This window comes from Podarcis vaucheri, assembly GCF_965113315.1.
Source record: "Podarcis vaucheri genome assembly, chromosome: 12".
Taxonomy (NCBI): Eukaryota; Metazoa; Chordata; class Lepidosauria; order Squamata; family Lacertidae; genus Podarcis; species Podarcis vaucheri.
The window spans coordinates 31650535-31673030 of NC_138750.1; the positions used below are offsets into that span (position 1 = coordinate 31650535).

Here is a 22496-nt window from a genome sequence, read left to right on the forward strand (position 1 = left end):
TTTGTTTGTTTGTTTTTAACATACTTCCAAAAAAAGTTTTATTTTTTTTATCCATGTGCTACAAAGATACATATTTGTAATGTTCTAATTCACATTTACGATCAAATATTTTAAATACCGAGTGCGGTAAAAGTATTTTAAATAGCAATGACTGAGCATAATTATTTAAAGACCAACAGCAGTATCACAATTAACTTACTACACCGATTAAATTTATATGAGAACTCTAGGCATCAAGACTAGTTTTTCTTAGTGTGACAAGCTAACTAAACATTATTCTCTCTTTTAGCCACTTTAAACTACACACAGGTCATTCAAATGCAAGTTATTGGGTAATACAATGAAGTTTCATTTCTCCGTTTATCATCACTTGTTGCATGTTGAAGATAAGCTTTATATCAAGGGTAAACAAGCTGCTGCCCTCCTGATGTTGTCAGATTCCACCTTCTACCAGCCCAAGGGCCAATGGCCAGGGTTGAGAGATGTAATCCAGTACATCTGAAGCGCACTACATTGGCTACCCTTGTGCCACACTCTAAAGTCAATGGAGAATCTATTATGAATTTTAACCATTCTGAATGGCAAGGAGCCATTGCAATCCAGTGTGTTCATGTGTGTGTATACAGAGTTGCAGTGAATTAAGAAGCTCACATACAATCCATTAATGCAGTGAAATGACAAAACAGGGCTCTGGAATGGAATCACTACGTTTCCATGGCAATTCTGAAATAGACGGAAAACACTAACTAATGTACACAGGTTTTCACATTGCCTATGAAAACAAGGAGAGAAGCAGAACACAGGGTGGGAAATGATTTTCTACATCCCGTGACGTCTACGTTATTGGGTGGTGGTTGTGGGGTTTTTTTTAACACCCCATAATACCAAAGTTGGAAACAACAGCATCATAATTTACATCAGGTTTCATAACACAGCTTTGGGCATTCAAAACTGATCTTTCAGAAGGAATTTCTGGCAGACGAAACAGATCAGAAATCTCTTTTCTCCTCTTTGCCCACCGAAGGCAATAGCAAGCAATTGTCAAAGACCAGAATGCAGGGTTGGGCAGTGTAACATTAGACGAGCTCCTACAGAACTCCCCCCCACATTCCTAAAGTATCCAGATTCTGATTAGGGGCACAGGTGACATTCCAAGCCAGTTAATCCAAGGGCAATACAAGAAAAACCAAGATGAGAAGCAGCTGTAGGCAGGCCATCTTATCTCAAGTGCACAAGGCCGAGGCTGATGTCGAAAGCAGCCAATTGGTAGAGAATTCATGGTTAAAAACACAGGAAAAGAAATTTTCAGTCCCCCGAGAAAGTTTCCAGGTCAAAGAAATGCACTAGGGTTTGCCCGAGGATCCTTCTGGTTCCTGTATCTGTAGGTGAGCCACACACCCAAGATCTGAAGAAAAGGAGGGGCGGGAGAGAAGAGAAGAGAGGAAATAAATCATTTGTTGGGGATCGTAAACTTCTCAAGTTCCATATCCTACCACCACCACATTTTACCTAAGTAGCCAAAACATAGTAAACATAGCTGTCCTGGGGGGCCAGGTAGGGGCCAGACCGCCATCTGGTTGTGTTGAAACAGTGAGCAAGGGAGGCAAATCCCTGAGGTGGGCCTGCCTGCGTACTTGGCTGCTGTGTGAAGGGAGCTCCATCTGACTGGGCTACACTCCTCTTGCATGAAAGAGCTCTATGCACATCTACGGTATAAGTATTCACATAGAGCAGATAATGGTAGACATCAAGCTTGATGGACCTACTTTGTTTTGTTGTGGTGGTTTGTATTTTGTTTCCACATAATGGTTTGGGAGTCAAATTGCAGATGGAAGCAACGAATGAACAATGCCTCAGAAACAGTTCAGATTTTTTAAAAAATGCATACCCTTATTATTTCCCAAGTGGTAACTTACTTGAGAAACCAATAATCAGTTGAATGATCAACTACCGTATTTTTTGCTCTATACGATGCACTTTTTCCCCTCCAAAAATTGAGGGGAAATGTGTGTGCGTCCTATGGAGCGAATGCAAGCTCCTTGGCTTCAGCGATACCAACGCTAAGCCTCCCAAAAGCTCCAAAGGCTTCGCGATGCTTTCGCTGAAGCCTGGAGAGCGAGAGGCGTCGGTGCACACCGACCCCTCTCACTCTTCAGGCTTCAGGGATAGCCCCGCGCAGCTCCTCCGGCAGGGAGAGGCTGCACGTGGCTATGGCTTCTTTAGCCCCGCGCAGCCTCTCCCAGCAGGGAGAGGTTGCGTGGGGCTATAGAGGAAGCCGAAACAGCCAGTGGGATCCAACCCGCTGTCTGCCTTGGCTTGTGACACAGCCGCGCGCAACCCCTCCAGCAGGGAGAAGCTGCACGGGGCTATGGCTGCTTTAGCCTATACGCTGCTCTTTGGGGCTGAGGGGAAATAAGATTTTTTTTCTTGATTTCCCCGCCCCCTAAAAACTAGGTGCGCCCTCTGGTCCAGTGCACCCTATGGAGCAAAAAATACGGGAAATGACAATTTTGCCACCACAGAAACCCGCAGCAATGATTTGAGTGCTTGCAATTATTTTACGTCAGACATTTAGCACTGAAGGCTTCTCCCCAAAAACCTTGTTGCTTTTTACAAAGCAAAAGCCGTGTTTTTCTTACCTCCGTGAAACTAAAGAAGAGTCCAATGCCTCCTACGAATCTCAACACCATCCCAGAGTATTCTTTGATTATTGGTGCACATGGGTGACATGACTGTAGCTTAACACAGCTCTGTAATGAAGCAAAGATTAAATACACTTAAGATGTCATATATCCTTACGCATCAAGATCATTTTCCTTATACAAGGGATACTTCTAATTTATGTCCTTCCCCTCAAAAAAAAAAAAAAAACCCTCGTGGTGCTGCTAATTTAATGGCCAAAATTCGCAACTAGTGTCTCAAGGTTATGAAAGTTATAAAAACCCTCTAGGTGTGATTAAACTCCAATAAAATGCAGGTACCTCACATGCAAGGTAAGCAAATTATTTCTTTCAAAGACAGGCAACTGTGGATACTTGATAAGAGTTAGCTGCCCAGTACTTCTAAAAACAGGCTTTGGAGTGGAAAATGGAACAGAGTTGTTTACTCACAGCCAAGCATGTGTCCGCTTCACTGACATTATTGAATCCGCAACAGTTTAGATTCCTCTCGATATCCTGCTTGGCATTGTTTGTGTTGTTCCACCCAACTTCTAGAAGCTTGCTCTAGAATACATAAAGAAGTTATTTAGAAGGGGGGGGGGTACCCTTTCTTTGTCAACCATTTGACATGACAGTTCTTATTCCCCAGCATGGTTGTATAGTGAGATGTGTTGGCACTATCACCATTGTTCCAGATTGGACATTTTATCTGAACTAACCACACAGAAGAAATTCATGTTTCCCTGTAGCTTTATGAAGCGCACAGCCATTCACTCCTATCTTCACTCCTATCTTTATATGCCTTTGACCACCTGGGACTTAGGGTTGTATCCACCGTAGTGATAAGTTAAAGTCCCTTTGTGGTATACACGTTGCACTGGTGGAACACTGTCGTGCAAAGCAAATTGCAAGCACACTACCAAAGGTTGTCACACAACAGATTGCACAAAAGAGCTGTTGTGCAACAAGCTTCCACTAGTGCAACTGTTGCACTGGGATTCCTCTGTTACACAACCTTTAAACTTCTGCCATGTGCTAGTAAATGGGCTGTTTTCGATTATCTGGCAGTTCTTTGCATTACTACTTTCCTGGCTACAGCACACTCATGTTGGTCTTTTCAATGAGCTTTCTATGACAATTGCAAAATCACTTTCCTGAGTCGTTGTGGCAAAAACCAGTAGAATAAACAGCGCTACGTGCAGAAGCCACTTCCAACTCTCTATGCAAAAATCCTTAAAGATATTAGGTTAACAGAGCAGATATTTAGATCTCTCAAGTTGTACACATCCCAATCTCTGTTTGGGGCAGTTAATCTGCAAGTAGAGGAACCCATAATTTAGATGTGAAGGAAGACAAAATCAGATCCTTCTTCTTGAAGGAGGGTCAGATTGACATGGAAGCGTCAGACTGGTTAACTTGATGGCTGGTATGATGGGTGTGAGGCTTGGGCCATACCTAAGTGTGTGGCAGCTATTGAAAATTCCTGGACCCTCTGTAGCTTCCAAGTGGCACACAGAGCATTCAGCCATCAGTGGTAATGGGTGGAGGAATAAGTGTCAGCTGTGACAGTTCATATATGTGTGTGAGAGAGGGCGATATATGACAGTGGCTGTGGAGCTCCATGTATCTGCCTGCTGGGAAAGGGGACCATTCTTTTCTTCAGGGACAGATGCAGATGGCCCGTCTCAGGAAGATGGAGGAGGGTTAATGGGCAAGCTTTAAAGCTGGCCTCATGATGTCCACAACACAAGCACAGGAGGAAGGAAAGACATACAGAGCAAGAGAGCAAAGTAGTTAGCTGACCAACCATCATCCCATAACAGCTGTAAGAAACCCAACTACTAGCTCCTGTCTTGGCCCTTGCATGGGGCTGGTAACTGGTTATACTGTTGGTTAATCTGTACTATACTATACTAGAGGGGCACGGGTGGCGCTGTGGTCTAAGCCACTGAGCCTTGGGCTTGCTGATCAGTAGGTCGGCGGTTCGAATCCCCGCAACGGGATGAGCTCCTGTTGCTCAGTCCCAGCTCCTGCCAACCTCAAAGTTTGAAAGCACACCAAAGTGCAAGTAGATAAATAGGTACCACTGTGGCAGGAAGGTAAATGGCATTTCTGTGCGCTGCTCTGGTTTTGCTAGAAGCAGTTTAGTTGTGCTGGCCACATGACCCAGAAAAACTGTCTATAGACAAACGCCGGGTCCCTCGGCCAGTAAAACGAGATAAGCGCCACAACCCCAGAGTTGTTTATGACTGGACTTAACCATCAGTGGTCATTTACCTTTTTATGCTATACTAAACTATAGTATAAAGGGCATTGGTAAAGGACCCCTGGACGGTTAAGTTAAGTCAAAGGTAACTATGGGGTTGCGGCACTCATCTCGCTTGCAGGCTGAGGAACCTGGCTTTTGTCCACAGACAGCTTTCCGGGTCATGTGGCCAGCATGACTAAACCACTTCTGGTGCAATGGAACACCGTGATGGAAGCCAGAGCACATGGAAACGCCATTTACCTTCCCATCACAGTGGGACCTATTTATCTACTTGCACTGATGTGCTTTCGAACTGCTAGGTTGGCAGGAGCTGGGACAGAGCAACGGGAGCACACCCCGTCACAGGGATTCGAACCGCCGACCTTCTAATCGGCAAGCCCAAGAGGCTCAGTGGTTTAGACCACAGCGAGCGCCACCCACTGCCCAGTATCTCAGGCTTATATAACTGAAGCTTGATCTTATCAGTGGACAATAAGTTTTAATGACTGCACTTGCCTACTCTGTAACAAATTTTAAATGCTACTAGAGAAAAACTGTTTTGATTGCTCTGTTTGTTTTGAATTGAATAGTTACAAGATTATTTCTAGCAATGACACATATTCCTGTTCTTGCCCTGTTGCAAGAAACTCTAGGCGCTTCTATATGGAAAAGCAGCACACAGATTTAGCCACGGCTATGAGCAGTTTTAGGCAAAGAAGTCACAAGCCATCTCTTACCTGCTGTTCCTTGTTCAATGTCAAACAAGCACAGGAGACCGAAAACTGTATAATAAACACTAGCAAGAGAATAATCATATACTGAAGTTATGTAGTTAAGGTCAACAAGATCATGTGTATCGTTCATGAAAATGCAATGTTAACTGTATGCACAAAATGGGGTTCTTTAGCCAAGAAACTAGGCTCTCTTGGCTTGGAAGAGATGGAGTCCAATCAAGAAGTAAAGTAAGGTAATCATCACAGACAAGAGGATTTTTTTCTGGTGCCATTAAGGGTGAGAATCAGAAACAAACTACTCTAGACTATTCTCTGTTTTGGTTGATTGACCAGCCTGCCAGTCTGCCTGCCTTGGATCAAGTTGCTCTTTAATCAATCTTGGTTCAATCATTTCTTCATATTACCTCTACTGACAAGTGGCATTCCTAAGCCTCATTACTGGAAGTGCCTTTGCTAAGCCCCCACATGACACAAATGCAATGGAGGGCGGGGTTTATTACCCATCAATCATTTTAAAGCAGAAAAAAGGTCTTTTGTTTCTCATCAAAGAAAGGGTGGGATGGTGTATGGGGGAAACTCTCCACTGACATTCTCTCCAAAAGGCTGGCAGCAGTCAGATGAGCCATTCTGTGCATGTCTACTCAGAAGTAAGCCCCACTGAGTGCAAGTTCAATGGGACTTACCCCCAAGTAAGTGAATCTGGGATTGTAACCTGAAGGATTTTAGTGAGTAACCACTTTTCTTCCCAACTACAGAATCATCTGCAGGAGGATCACTGGCTGTTACCCAGATTGGTGGAAGCTCATTTCCCGATGACAAAGAAAGAGAGTTCTTCATGTCTCAGACCTGATACAGTGGTACCTTGGGTTAAGTACTTAATTCGTTCCGGAGGTCTGATCTTAACCTGAAACTCTTCTTAACCTGAAGCACTTTAGCTAATGGGGCCTCCTGCTGATGCCATGCCACCGGAGCACGATTTCTGTTCTCATCCTGAAGCAAAGTTCTTAACCCGAGGTAATATTTCTGGGTTAGCAGAGTCTGTAACCTGAAGTGTATGTAACCCGAGGTACCACTGTATTGGGGAATACTGTGCTAACAGAGATTCATCAGGTGCCTTCTGTTTCAACTTTTAAACATTTGCTGAAAACTCTTATTAATAAAAATATATAATTAATATTAACATTTATCATCATATTTCTCATGTGATTTTTAAAAAAACCCCAGACATCGCAACTTACAAAAGTATAAAACATCCAAAATTTAGAGCAAGGCAATAAAAACAAAAACAATTAATTCGTATTATGCAGACACAAACTACAAACACACCTTGCCCCATGAAGGTTGGCACAATCAATATCAGCACAATACATAATTAATAACCAAAGTCCATTAGAAGCTGGTAGTTAATAATGAACAGCCCATCACATCTAAGCAGAGGAATGTCTTAATTTGGTGCTGAAAAGATAGGAATGTTGGCACCAGGTGGGTTTCACTGGAAAAATTATTCCCCAAGTAGAAGGTCACAACCAAAAAGTCCCTGTCCCTTGTCACTAACTCCGAAACTATCTCAGAGGCGGCTTTAAATGTTAATTTTAGGCATACACTGGACACTTGCAAGTCTAAATGCACTTTCTGTAGGGAGGAAATGCATGGATGAAAAGTCTAACAGTGGACAGATCATGCCATAGCCAGTATATGTACATGATAAATCTATTCCAGCTGGGAAGCAGCTAGGTAAGTAATTCAAGCAGGGCTTTTAGGCAGCTGGGAAAGGGCAAGCAGGTCTCCCATGTTCAAGAATTCTTCTCTCGCTGGGCTTCTAAGTATGCACCCTACAATCTTGTGCATGACATAAGCAGCGCTGCCTTCTAGAAGAAAACAGGATTGCTGCAGGAAGCATAAGGTATAAAATTGCTTCAGAAAGCCCAGAAAACAAGCTGGCATTCCTTATCGGTGATCTGTAACTATTTCAAGGAAACCAGTTGTACCACCACCGTCTTGTGACCCATTTATAGATGGAGAACTGTTTGCTTTACGAAACAGCTTTTTTTTTGGGGGGGGGAATAAAAATGTCAAAACTGGGTCAAGGGCCAACCATGTGATCAATGTTCCTTGTGCTTTAGGCGACTCTGCGCATTTAGACTGAGCTGCAATGCAAGGAGTCGCCGAGGCAGATAAAGGGGGGAAATAGGGTTACAAATAGCTCCGTGGAAAATGGGTCGTGTGTTAGAAAAACTGCCCAGGTCGAAGGATACGAAGAAGAGCAACACCTGGTGGTGTTTGATGGCGCCGATCAACCCCACCAGAGCAATCAGGAAGAGAAATATCCCCACAGCAATGACTACTCCAACCACCCGAAAGCTGGAGATGAGGCCAAAACCAATGCCCCATGCTGCAATTCCAATCAGCAGCAGGCTCACCAACTGGAAGGAAAGCGAGAGAGAGAGAAAAAGGATTACTAGGATTTCCTAAAAAGCAAAAAAGAGAGAAAGATATAAAGATATAAAGATGAAATCCATGCATATTGCAATTAGTCCCATGGAGCTCGCTGAAACTTACTACTGAGTTCAAAGTCTTACCTTTAATATAATTTGGGACCTTAATATTTTGGGATCAGTTTCCCTGCAAGATCACATCACCCCATATATACCCACTCGACTGCTCCACACTGCAGAACAGTGGCATGTAATACTCACTCCGCATCTGTACAAAATTGACCTCTGGAACTCCCTGCCTATTGACAGCAGGCAGGCGCCTTCACAGCACTTCTTTGTAGTGCCTGCAAAAAACTTCTCTTTTTTTGCAAGCCTATCCAGATACGTAGAATGATAACAGGTGCTTTAATCTGGATTTTAGCTTACTGTGGAGTTTGCTTGTTTTTAAAGTGTTTTAAATAGCTGTTTTTAACTGGGCTTGTGTTTTTTTACTGATAATGTCATTGTTTTGTCCTGCTCTGAGGTTTTTTGTTTTTTAAAACAATCAACTGGTATATAAATTTTATGAAATAAAGAAAGAAATAGAATAAAATTATCAAGCCAAGGATTGGCTTGCTTAGCTCATGTTGAAAACTTTAAGTGAAAGTTTTGGTGTGTGTGTTTTTAAAGAGAGGAAGAATGGGGGGGCACATGGAGGAGCGGTGGATGGAAGGAAAATAGCTTTCATGTCCATTTTCCTTTTATACAAGTTTTACTTCCATGGAGCTTCCATTATGAATTTCCTTCTACTAGTCCCAAACAACCAGGAAAAGATTGTTACTCCAAGCAAAACAGACTTTTTGCCAGCTGGGATGAGTTCTTTCAAGTCACCAGCGCCTACAAATAGGGAGTTTTTTTCTCATGGGCAGGTATCAGTCCTATAACATTCTTGGAAATATTCTACTAGGAGGTCAGACCAGGCCGTTGTGTAATGACCCAGAAGGATGAATAATATGTTGTTGATTTGTTAGGTGCATTGTTTCAACACCCATGAGCAAGTGAAGAGAAGTGCTTTAAATTCACAACAATTAAGTCGCACAGGAAATTAATTGCGATCCTCGGCTGTTCAAACGGCTTGAGAAATCTCACACCACAGAAGCGTAACTGCAGACTGAGCTGCCAACGTGTTATCTTCAGCATTCTCTATATTGCTGACACAGGAGGCTGTGAGATGAAGACTTGACCCAAGAGACGTCATTTGCTGGGAAGAGTGCATCCAATATTGTTAATAGGAAGACAGCTTTTTACTCTCACCAAGCCCTTCTTGTCTGAATTTGATCAAAGCAAGTTTGAAAACCTTGGGGATACAGCTGTTTTTCCTGTTCTGGATGACATTTTGAAGTGGAAGATTAGGGTCAGCTAGGTCAGCTTGCAAGGTCATGTTTTATATGCAGGAAGCTCCTGCCTTTCCTGTGTTTCCGTAAACCACAGTAAGTTTGAGCCACCTAAGTCTCTGCTATAATGTGGGAGAAGTGAAGGCAACATTAGATAGCAGTGAACTGAGAAGGCCAAGAATTTATCTTGCAGAAGTATCTGAAGTTTGAAGGTTTACCTAGCAAATGAAAGAGACTGGACTGCAACATAAGTTGCAAGGTTTCGATTTTCAAAGAAGGTTCTTCCCAAACCAGTCATGATTTCCTCCAGTACTCTAAACAAGAAAGTCTGCTAATGCAATTCACAAAAACAGGAACCATCAACTTTCGAAAGAAGCCAGAATCCAATAGTTCCCATTGTATTTTTCCATTGATCATCAGGGCCATCTTGTGAAGCAGGCTTGAGTCATCCATGCACCTTCTAAGTTATAGGAGTTATTGCAAGGGCCTTTGGTGTAGCTCACATATCTTCTACGAGATATGCCAAGCAGGTTGAGATGTTGGTTGATTGCACAAATATTGCTAACTACTTATTGTCTGGCATATCAAAACATCCCATGAAGTCAAAAATCATTTATGAAGGGAGGGGCCTACATTTATCATGGTGTTACCAAAGAAAGGAACGAGGGCTTCTTGCTGTATACTCCATTAGGAGCGTAAATATACAAACGTGAACAGCAGTCACATTTTTTGCATTCACCTATCACATCGCCTTTGAAAGCTCCCAGTGATTTCTGTGCAAGAATTAATTCTTTTAAAGCAAAATTGGTAAAACGGTCCCCAAGCTTCCAAAATAAAAGCCAAGAAGAACCATTCAGTCTCTTGAGTAACATGCTCACCACTTGATAACAAAATTGGAGATTTGGTGATTCTTACAGGGCAATCCTATGCATACTGATGCTGCAGGAAACCCTACTGAATTCAAGGGTGGCTTACTCTCAAGTAAATGGGTACTGTCTTCAACAACACACTCCCAAGCATAGGACCACAGCCTAAATAAGCAACAAACACTTATTGGAAACATCTTTCTTGCAACATAAGCTAGCAAAATATGAAATCTGCAACCGTCTGAAGCAGTGGCAGGGAACGGCAAGAGCTGGAGGCTGAATGGGACCCTCAGAAGTCTCCTCAGGCCACAAATCCCCCCTGCTCTGCTTCACACCCTGTGTTTTCCCCTCTGACTGAAATGTGTACCAAAACACTAATGATTTCTTGCTTTCCTGGACAGAGAGGGATGTGAGAATGTGCATAGAAACTAGTCTACCGTATAAAGGTAATATTTACATTGGTTTCTCGGCACATTTTTGCCTCTGGCACTCACTGACATGTGGTCCTTGAAAGGTTGCCAAGAAGGAAATGTGGCCTTCTGGCTGAAAACCATTCTCCGTCCCCGCTCTAAAAATTTGCCTAAACCACTTATCCAGTTGTGCAAGGCAGTCACGAATGTGCCCCTACCCGCTTTGCCTAAAGGAAGGAATGGTTTAGTTCAGTGGTGTCCAATTTTTTTTCAAAGAGGGCCAGATTTGATGAAGTAAAGGGGCGTGGAAGCAGGATTAGGGCCCCGAAACAGACTTTAGACATGCCTGGTTTAGCTCAATCCATTATTGATACCAAATGTTCCACCTGTCCGTGGGCAGAGTGGCTATTATGTTACATCACAACAGAAGCTTCCTCAAGGAAACTAGCAGGTCTATGCCATGTTCCAATCAAATTGAGGCTGCGGGTGCAGCAACTACATCAGAAAGGCTTGACCCTGACCCTTATGGAAAAACTTACTTGCCAGCTGAGGGGAAGAATGCAAGCAGAGGAAAAAATGTTTGTGTGTGTTCATGTACAATGGTTAGTTTAATTTATTGTTTTGGAGAAAGAGCATGATTAGGACTTCCTTCATCAACTCGTGTGGGGCTTATGCAGTGATATTATAGGAGGACTGAGTTAATTTTCTTCTTTTTACGTTTGGCTGGTAGAGTACTTCTATGATAGTTCCCCAATTGTTTCACTTAGTGTCTGTTTTTGTGTGTGTTGCGGCCTGTACATTTGTGAAACATTTTCTGTCAGCTACATGTTTTTCTCTTACATTTGCAGTAACCAAATAGGTGTATATAAGCTCTGAGTTTTGTTTCTTCATTTGTTTTTCTTTGATATGTAAAGTCATAATAAATGGTTCTTTTTTAAAGGGCTTGACTCTCAGCAGTAAAGCCAACAAAAGTCGGGTGTTAAGTAACCAGAACTAGAAATTAGGTACAAGCACCCAAAGCAGCTGTGCAGAGCATCCATGTTCCAAAGGGCACCAATGAAGCAGGGACCTCTCCATGAGGTGCATTCTGGGGTGCCTTGAAAAGGATACAACTCATACTCAGCCAATTCAGATACAAAGCTCACAATATTACCACAGAAATTAGAGAGGTCCCTATTTCAGGTCAGGCTCTTTATCCATGTAGCCCTGTATTACAGACTCCAAGACTCTGGAGAACATCTGCTAGTGCAGGCACCCCCAAACTCGGCCCTCCAGATGTTTTGGGACTACAACTCCCATCATCCCTAGCCAGTGTGGTGTAGTGGTTAAGAGCAGTAGTCTCGTAATCTGGGGAACCAGGTTCGCGTCTCCGCTCCTCCACATGCAGCTGCTTGGTGACCTTGGGCTAGTCACACTTCTCTGAAGTCTCTCAGCCCCACTCACCTCACAGAGTGTTTGTTGTGGGGGAGGAAGGGAAAGGAGAATGTTAGCCACTTTGAGACTCCTTTGGGTAGTGATAAAGAGGGATATCAAATCCAAACTCCTCTTCTAACAGGACCAGTGGTCAGGGATGATGGGAACTGTAGTCCCAAAACATCTGGAAGGCCAAGTTTGGGGGTGCCTGTGCTAGTGATTCCTTCCCATCACCTATTACCTGATTCCCCCATCCCACTCCAGCCATTTTCAGCATGCAAAGCATGGTCCTCTACCCACTGAATGATGGCTCCTCACATACAGTCCGTATATATGAGCCTAACCTAGTGTTGTGAAGGTAAAACACTACTTATATATGATTATTCTGCCATACAAGCCTGTTTACTCTGTAAGAGCTGTTGAGCAGACTAGTGTTTTTGTTGTTGTTTTTTTGAAGCACAACTGCAGGGAGGGGACTGACATTTTTAGGTCAGAGGGTCACAATCCCCCATGAAAACCTTCTGGGGGAGTTGGAGCGGGGGGTGGGGGACCTGCCAGTGTGGCAGGCAGGGCCAGAAGCAAAAGTAGGCTGGGTGAAAAGTAAACAGGGGCAGAGCAAAGGATGTGACTCACCCTTGGACGGAAAGCTACATTCCGCCCATGCAAAAGTCAGGAGCTTCTAGATACACTTCGCAGTTCAAGGACACATTCCAGCCAGGCAAAAGCACTTGAGGGTTTATGAGGAGCGTGGCCTGGGAGGACGCAAGGCCTAGAGAGTCCCATGGGCCAGTTCCAAAGGCCTGGAGGGGTCCTTCAGTCAAAGATTCCCCACCCTTGCACAACTGGACACAGCAGAGGGCTTTCTCTGTGCCCCCGCCAAGATAGTGGGACTCCCTCAGGAGTGTATTCCTGCAGACATTTAACACACCCTGTTAAGATCTTTTCAAGGGATCGATACCACCCACCCACCCACCCCATCCTGTTTTTAGGCAGACAGGTACAGCAGATAACAAAGTTATTGCTCTTCCGTTGTTTAATTGTAGTGTTGTTTTATTTTCCTCCCAGCATTTCATCATAGAATCCTAGAGTTGGAAGGGACCCTGTGGATCATCTAGTAGTCCAACCCCCTGCAATGCAGGAATATGCAGCTGTCCCACACGGGGATCGAACCTGCAACCTTGGCGTTACCAGCACCATGCTCTAACCAACAGAGCTGCTCCAGCACAACCTGATATTATCATTTACATTATTGCAGGCCACCCTGAGTGCTATAAAGAATGCCGCGATTCTTCTAGTTAATTAATTTCAAAAACTACTCAAGCGTCCGGATTTTTAACCAGTATCAAATTTTAACCTCAAATGGCTGCAGTAATCCCTTGGAAATCCTTAAATAGCTCTCCGGAGTCCAGCATTATTCAAACACCTTGTTTACCAGTCTCCTTGATCTTGTTCCCCTGCCTACTCCAGTTCCCTGCTCCAAGTGGTACATAAAGGCAGATAATCAAACTGAGCTGACAGGTGAAACTTATACGTCCCGTAATTAAATGCGCAGCAGATGACGAACGGCCAGACCCAGAGATGTTCCACACATTACATGGCAAGTTATGCACCTTTGCCATGGTTACATCCTTGCCCACAGTGTCCAAATCACACACATGTATCCGTGATGTTCTCACATGTTTGTGTCAGGATGTAGTATACGGTGTAGCTTTTGACATATTACGAAGAATGTCCTTGGAAGGGATACACCCCTGGCTGACATAGCATAATCAGCTTTTTCTTTTTCTAATAGCACAGGTGAGATCCTGCTCCATTGTATCCACCCCAGGCTTTCCTCTACTCCTCCAGTCAGTCAGCATCTCATACCACTTAACACTCTAAGGCAGCCTTTCTCAACCTTGGGTCCCCAGATATTGTTTGCCTTCATCCCTGACCACTGGGTCCTGCTAGCTAGGGGACACCTGGGGACTCAAGGTTGAGAAAGACTGCTCTAAAGTCTCACTGGCATATTTTTAGGTGACTGTCTCCTCTGTTCTATTTTGGCTTCCCCCCACCCTGAGGGGGAAGAAGTCTACCAGTTACATCAAAATCTTGGATATGTCCATCAATGTCTATGGTGAACTCTGCTCTGTCCCTGGGGACATTTTTCAGTGTGGACCAAGGAAAGACCTATGCAAACAATGTGATGATTCTTTCTACATATCTTTTTTGCCTCCTTTCTTTCCCGCCACTTCATTCTATTCCCCCTCCAACTCAGTTGTCAGTATGCTTCCTCTCAGACTCTCAGGATTATGCACTGCCTTAACTTTTCCATTTCCTTTCAGCTTTCCCTTTTTAGTTTGGTTCCTTTTGGATTTTCCTTTTAGTTCTTTTCCTTTAAAGTTTTTCTTTTTTTTCTTTTTAAAGCTACAAACATTGGCATTGCTCCAGGTCTAGGGGTACCTCTCTCTTGACCATGACTGATGCTGGTAAGTGTAAACATGGGAAGACTTGAAGCAGTATTATTCTCTAGGGTAACAATGCTTGAGCTTGTTTTTTTAGGATGCAATTCAGAAAGTGATGTTACTGCATTGCAGGACTAATATCGTTTCCCAAAGGTAACCATCATATTTTACAGGGCCGTCTTTACTTAGGGGTGCAAAGGGTGCAGGGCACCCAGGTGTCGAATTCTGGGGGGCGCCGAATGTATACCTACTGTATACCGGTCCCTCTTGATTGGCAGCAGTGAAAAGCAATGAAACAAAAGTCCCGTCCCCCCCGTTACTCCATAGCATCAAATATTCCCGACGAATCAGGAAACAAAAACATTTTTTTCAGCGCCATTTTAAAGTCATTTAAGCTACATATGACCCAGTGTCACATTTTGCAACAGCAATTTCTGTAGGTTAACTGTTTAAACATGTTTCACTTCCAGGTGGATATCATGTTGTACAGTATTTTATCCTGTTCTATTTTGATATGGTCTGTGCCCTAATTCCAGTGCTTTTGGGTGGGAGTGGGGGGGGCATACTCAGAGGTAAGTAGTACCAGCACCTTTTCCTTCAAATGTTAAAAGTATGGCACTTGCTGTAAGTACCAGCACCATTTTTTCCTAGAAAATAATAATGACTGATTAATTCTGTTCAGTCCTAAATTACTGTTGTGCTATAGCAGTCCTCAGTCTTTTGGGGGCTGGATACATATTTAGAAGCTTAAGGAACTTCCACTGGCAGCTCAAAATACCCATTTTACAGAAGAAACAGTGTCTGAGGTGGCTGTTGTGCCCATGGGCACCATCTTGGAGACCCCGGCACTATATGAAGTAACAGCAAAGACTGTAAAGCATTTTGTAAAGTAAAGTAATTCTGGCCCACTTAAGTGCCATAGGTTCCTACTTCTGGCTCAGTTAGCCAGATGTAGCTTCCACTGATTTCAGTGGAGCTCACTTTCAAATAATTGTGCTTGGGGATACATACCAGCAGTTTTGGTTTTTTTTTAAACGAACAAAAGTTTTGTCCAACCTACAATCCTAGTCAAAACACAGAGATACAGGGCATCTTAAACAGATTAAAGAGTTCATTGCTGCCACATCAGGGAAACAAAGAATAAAAGCTGTGATCACATGGCTTATAGGCAAGCTTCCTAAACAAAAGCACAACACCTAAACTGAGGAGGAAATTACTTCTCTTTATGTGTTTTAAAGTGAAAGGGATTGAATACGAAAAATAGGTTCAAGAGATTAATAAAGCCTGTGGCATTCAAAAAAATATATCAACGTAATCAGAAATGTAAGAGACCATTTTCCGTAGTATTGATACGTTACTATTTTGCAACAACAAAACAAAAGGGGAAAAGCAAGGCAGGCAGCACAATGTCTACTCAGTTCCATCCAGTTCAGTGAAATTTACTCCCAGGTAAGTGCTAGAAAGGATTGCAGCTAACATCCTGCAGCACCTTGGAAACTAGGGAGTTTATAAGCTTCACGGGCAGAATTGACTTCCTCACCTGGCAGGTGTAGTAAACATGGCATGTAAAGGGTAAGATCTAAGGGGGAAAGGTAGATTTAGAGTTTACCTGCTGCCTGGCCCAGTTCTTTTTTTTAATATAAGGCTACGTCATGGAAGATTTTCCAGCTCAATATGACCCACCGCACCCCTTTTGCCATTTTCTCCTGGCAGGTGTCTGCTTGTTCCTGGAAACCGATGACTAGCAGGCAGAAGCTCAACAAGTGAAGCTTCCCCCACTCTTGGGAGGGGGAGAGACCACGCTGAATTATTACTGCCTGCTCTGCAGTCGTGTTAACTGCATAGGGGCAAGGTGGGCAACCTCGATGGGGGAAATGTCAGCGCCACCCAAAAAAAACCAAGCGAGGAGTTCGCTTCCGGAAAAGGGAACCCCACCCCACCCCCCAAAAAACAGGCTTGTGGCCACGCAGCCCTTTACACCGGCGTCAAGACGGAGAAAGGGAGGCGCTTCCCGGAGCGGATTGCAAGCTGCCCCCTTCCTCCGCCTCACCCCAACAGGTGCAGCCGGCGCGCCTAAGGGGCCGGGCGGCTTTTCAGGGGCCGTTGGCTACCGGGTTTCCCAGGCCAACTCGGAAGGCTCCGCTTGGCGACCGCCCAGGCCTCAAAGGTGGCCCTTGCCCGACCCACCGGAGAAAGGGAGAGGTGGGGCCGATTGCCTCCGGGCGGCGAGGGAAAAGAGGCGCGCCAGGCTCCCCGCGTGGGCCAGGGAGGCGCGCCCCGCCCGGCTCCCCCCGACGTGCGCCTCCACTCACCGTATAGAGCAGGTTGAGGGCGCACAGGCAGTTCTTGGAGCAGGAGAAGCCGCCGCAAACCATCGCGCCTCTGCGCTTGTGGCCGCCGCTACTGCGGCGATCGCCTGCCGATCGAGTAGATTTCAATAGCTGGGGGTGTGGGGTGTGGATCTACTCTACCCCAGCCCCCTCTTTGGCTATCTGAGGAGCGGTCCTCAGCTGCCGGAGGATCGCACGCTCCTGGCAGAAAGGATCAGACGCGGCGAGGGCGGCGGAGAAGCCCCTGTTTCCCAGCGAGCTGGAAGAAGCGGCGGCTGCACCAGCTATGGGAAGCTCGAGGGGGCCGGGCCAGGAGCAGCAGCCGCGCGCGCCCATTGGCTGGCCGGAGGAGACAAAGGTAAAAATATGCAAATAGGCGCCCGGCCCGCTGACCCGGCGGGGGCCGAGATCCGGGAAGGGAGGGGGGGCCTCGATCGTGGCTGCGCGCGAGGAAATGGGAGAGCCAGAGGCGCCCCGTAAGCCAAACAGGCGCACGCCCATTTTTGGTTGTTCCAGGAGAGGAGGGAGCAGCTAAGAGCACCGGCGTCAAAAAGAGCTTTGCGCCATTTTCTGCTGGTTCGTGGGTTTCCAGTGATCCACCACGGTGGAAGGCCAACGTGGTGGGCTCCAGGTGGTGGTGGGCTCCAGGTCCAATAGTCAGTGGGGATGGGATGGAATCCAATAACATCTGGAGGCCACCAGGTTAGCTACTCCAATCAGTTGCCTACCAGCTGTTCTAATCAATCACCTTTGGTTGTGTGCAATCTAATCAATCAGTCAGTCAATCAGCCTTCAGGAAATCGTATGGGTCTCTGTGTTCTTTCATAAGGAATAAGTGCATCCCAATAGCTATCTGGACCATTGTTTGAAGTATGTTGGAGGATGCATCGTTGTACTGTATTTTGAAACTGTTCTTATTTTTTTATATGCCAGATTCATTGCCACCCTGAGACTGAAGGCAGCATCGAAATCATCAAAATAAAATTTTGGTTATGGTGGAATGCTATGGGTTTTTTCGGGTGGGGGTGGTAAACCTCTTCAACTTAGAAGTTTGATTACAATCAGGCAGCTTATAAATGTAGGGGAAATATGTGTGTTTACTCAGAAGTAAGCCCCACTGTGCTCAATGCAGTCTACACTCCAGTAATGGTGTTTAGGATTTCAATCTTTGTAGCAACCTGTCTCGGGCTATCTTAGCTACGACAGCACCCTTAACAAAGTTCAGCTCCCAGAATTCTTTGAGGGAAGCCATAACTGTTTGGTGTCATAGTGCTATAAATGTATATTATGCATATGGCCAAAATGATTACTACTGGACTTTCCGTCTCTATATTAACCAACTCCCAGAGTTCCACTTCTGCCATGTATTTGACAACCTTTATGAACTCTGTACTCCATTATGCAGTTGGTCAATATACCATGAACGGTCATGAGTATCTGCACACTCGAGGCGTTTTATTTCAGTGAATCGCCCAGCTAGCTAGGGTGAAAAGATAAAGGCCTGTGTCAATATTTGGAGTGGCAAGTCCACAGTTTAAAGAGCAAGCTGGCACAGATGCTACGTCATGCACAAGTCACATTTCATGCAGCAAAGTCAAAAGGAGGGAAAATGCAATAGGTAGAAAGATGCAAGTAGGCTGCCCAGCTGCAAAGGATAGAACATATTTGAACTGGTTTGAGAAGCATTATGGATGAAACATGTATGTGGGTGAAAGGACAAAAGCCAGGGATACCTGGCTGACTAATATAGTACAGTGGTACCTCTGGTTACATACTTAATTCGTTCCGGAGGTCTGTTTTTAACTTGAAACTGTTCGTAACCTAAATCACCACTTTAGCTAATGGGGCCTCCCACTGCTGCCACGCTGCCAGGGCACAATTTCTGTTCTCATCCTGAAGCTTAACCCAAGGTACTATTTCTGGGTTAGTGGAGTCTGTAACCTGAAGCGTATGTAACCCAAGGTACCACTGTACATGTGAAAAGGATCTAGGGGTCTTGGTGGACCACAAGCTTCACATGAGTCAACAGTGTGATGCAGCAGCAGCAAAAAAAGGAAGAAAAAGCTCATGCAATTCTAGGCTGCATCAACAAAAGTATAGTGTCCAGATCAAGGGAAGTCATAGTACCACTCTATTCTGCCTTGGTCAGACCACATCTGGAATACTGTTTCCAGTTCTGAGTATGACAATTTAAGAAGGATGTTGACAAGCTGGAGTGTGTGCAGAGCAGGGCAACCAAGATGATCGAGGGTCTGGAAACCAAGCCTGATGAGGAACAGTTGAAGGAGCTGGGTGTGTTTAGTTTGGAAAAGAAGAGACTGAAGGGAGATATGGTAGCTGCAGTGGACCCACCACTTATTACCACCAATTAATAATGTGGCAGATCCACTCCCACTAACTTCCCCCAATTAAATATAGTGCACACACCTTACGGTACACCAACTAAACACATTTCTACAATTTACCACAGATTATCTAGTGGGGGACTTGTGTGAGGGAAAACTTAATGATTTAGACTCTAAAGAAAAGCTTTATTAAACAAAAAGAAGTTTATGAAATGAAGTGAGTCAAGAAATGCATTCTTTCAGGTAGAAGTTAACTTATTTAACCATATTTCTTAACCTGAACCTTTGCCCCTTCTCAAAACTAAACCCCTGTCTAAACTTCTCCCTCAGAAACTGCTCCTTTTATTCTCTCCCCCCCCCCCCAAAGTGACTCTGTAGCCAGTCCGTGAGAGGCTCCAGCACACTGGTGGAGTTTCAGAGGAACTGCATCACCAGACTCTGCTGTCCATCACAAAGCCATCTTCAAATATCTAAAAGGCTGTTACGTGGGAAGATGAAGCAAGCTTGTTTTCTCCTGCTCTGGAGGGTAGGACTCATACCAAGTTACCAGAGAGCAGATTCTGACTAAACATTGGGAAGAACTTTTCTGACAGTGACAGCTGTTGTGACAAGAGCTGGTGGACTCTCCTTCCTTGGAGGTTTCTAAGCAGAGGTTAGATCATATATGACCTAGTGGAGATCATTGCATTGCAGAGGGTTGGACTAGATGATCCACAGCGTCCATTTCAACTCTACAATTATATTATTCTATTAGTCCTCTTGTTGAGAGCCAGAGTAGGTAGAAGTTGTGCACCTGATCCACACTGGGCTCCTGGCGTGCTTCTTTGATGTGACATTCTGCACTGGTTTACGATGTGAGATGCTCTCTTTTTTTTTAACTGGTCCATTATTCTGAGTGCAATAAAACAATGTAGGAATGCATGCAAGGAACTGCCATCCTGTAAGCATGAAGCTGTTCACTGGGATCCGTGCATTTTCTGAAATGGGACTGCAGTGCTAAATCTTTTATCCGTAAGGACGTGCAAATTTGAGTTTTAAGGTAGTTTACAAAAAAAGATCTGCTGTCTAGACATATTGACACAACTTCATAGCCTTTCCTGCAACTCCAATACTTTACACAAGCAGATGATTTGGTGGAGCCAGCAGAAAAGCAGAGATCAAATAACCAGAGTCATGTTCCCTTTGTCATAGCTCTGAATTTTTCAGCATCGCCTTCCACTGTCCTGGTCCCTTTCCATCATGCATTATTAAGAGGGGATCCCCTCCCCCAACTGACTGGCAGTCTTCTTCTCACCTGGGGGTGGCGGGAGCAAGCAAGAATTGGGGAGAATTGGGAGCAAGCAACTGAATATAACGTTTGCAACATCACATTTTCACAGGCACAAATAACTTTTTTGTGTGTGAGGACAGTTTCACTCTGCAGACTGCAAAGTTTAGGAAGCGAAGTAATGACAGCTGGGGGTTAACTTTGTACTATGAGTCCAAATATATTTTACCCACTTTGTTTAATCTGATAGAGAGAAGTCACATTTCCCCCCAAGACACAAACAAGTTGCTGGGGAAATGCTACCCCTTCCTTCGTGAAACCCAGCCTTACACACTTATTTACCTGGAAGTAATTCCCATTGAGCTCAGCAGAGCTTAATTCTGAGCAGAGATAGTTAGGATTGCAGTGCAAAATTAGTGATTGTTATCAGAAACCACATGTGTGTATGTGTGCAAGATTCAGCTTTTGGCACGCAACTTCACATGTTGATGGACAGCAAGCAACAGACAAATGGACAAGATAAACCTGGTTCACCCAACCCCACTGAATATACTTGTAGCTGCACATAATATTTTTGCACACCCACAAAAGTGATGCAAAGCCTATGGTGCAAATACTCTAAGACAGGTGGTGCTATGTGTCAGATGCAGCGCATGTGTCTTCTTCCCAAGGCTGATATTTTATGCATAGCACAGTTCTTTTGCACTCGCGTAATATTGCTGCTGCAAGCAGACTTGCAGTGTCTGTATTCTTCTTGCTTGCTTTGTTTTGAGTCTCCTTTATCCCTGCTCCGTCTCACGCACAGTCCTTGTTTCTTTCAGACCCCTTTGTTGTCTTTCAATGGCATCGCTGGCAAGTGGACAATATATCTAAGCAGCGGGAATCATCGCTTCCATGGGAAAGGGCAGCAACTTTCCCCTGGTGACTCCCATGGCTTCTCTGGCTATCCGTGAGTGAATTGAGCAGACGAGTGAAGCTGTTAGGGTATTGGGGTTCAGGACTCAATAACCCGTGGGTTCTGCCTGGACAGCACAAGAGATCCAGTTGTCAGTCAAACAGGACATTTTTGCATACCCTCCAACATTTTCCCAATAGTAATAGGGACATTCTAAATAATAATAATAATAGTAGTAGTAGTAGTAATAGTAATAATAATAATAATTAATACCCCACCCATCTGACTGGGTTGCCCCAGGGATTCTGGACAACAAACATATATAAAAACATAATAAAACATTTTTAAAAAAACCTCCCAATACAGGGCTGCTTTCAGATGTCTTTTAAAGATTGTATAGTTACTTCTTGGTTTGGGGTTCACATAACTTATTCTTTTCCTCTACGCAGTAACAGCGACCAGAATAATTTATGCCCAAAGGTGGAAGGACGAAAATAGTCCCACAAAAGGAGACTGGCAGAATAAGCTAATAGAATGTGCTGAGCTAGCAATGTTGACTGCAAAGATAAGAAATCAGGATGAGTTGGATATAAAGAAGAGTGGGAATACTTTGGCAAATATTTAAAGAAACATAACAATCAGATAAGCTTCCAAGTGGGGTTAGATATATGAGCAGCAGTTAAAAATAAGCAGAAGAGGGCTGGTAATTGAGGCGATGCAGCTCAACAAGGACTAAATAAGACCCCCACAGAGGGATGTGTGGGGGAGCCAAAGAGTGTAAGATAAACAATGACAATTGTATAATTGATGTACTAAGATATGTTAAATGCATAAATAAAAGTGTGTGTGTAAATAGGGACATACTAAGGAATTTGGGTGGGACGCGGGTGGCGCTGTGGGTAAAACCTCAGCGCCTAGGACTTGCCAATCGCATGGTCGGCGGTTCGAATCCCCGCAGCGGGGTGCGCTCCCGTCGTTCGGTCCCAGCGCCTGCCAACCTAGCAGTTCGAAAGCACCTCCAGGTGCAAGTAGATAAATAGGGACTGCTTACCAGCAGGAAGGTAAACGGCATTCCG

The 22496-nt window shown here is 44.5% G+C and overlaps 1 protein-coding gene and 1 long non-coding RNA gene across 6 annotated transcripts in view; one reads left to right on the plus strand and one right to left on the minus strand.

Moving 5' to 3' along the window:
* Positions 1–17167, minus strand: TSPAN13 (tetraspanin 13). The gene is made up of 6 exons (XM_082194022.1): positions 16896–17167; positions 7898–8065; positions 5646–5726; positions 3111–3224; positions 2640–2750; positions 1–1405 (listed from the first exon to the last, which is right to left on the minus strand). The coding sequence occupies exons 1-6, from the start codon at positions 16956–16958 to the stop codon at positions 1331–1333; spliced, it is 612 nt and encodes a 203-aa protein (XP_082050148.1). The 5' UTR covers positions 16959–17167; the 3' UTR covers positions 1–1330.
* LOC309515814 overlaps positions 17168–22496 on the plus strand; it is a 17164-nt gene continuing 11835 nt past the window's right edge. Inside the window, exons 1-3 of one of the 5 annotated variants that reach the window (XR_014212654.1) lie at positions 17202–17271; positions 17847–17902; positions 21347–21474. This is a non-coding gene — a long non-coding RNA (uncharacterized lncRNA). The other 4 variants (XR_014212653.1, XR_014212655.1, XR_014212656.1 and 1 more) reach the window with 4 other exon arrangements.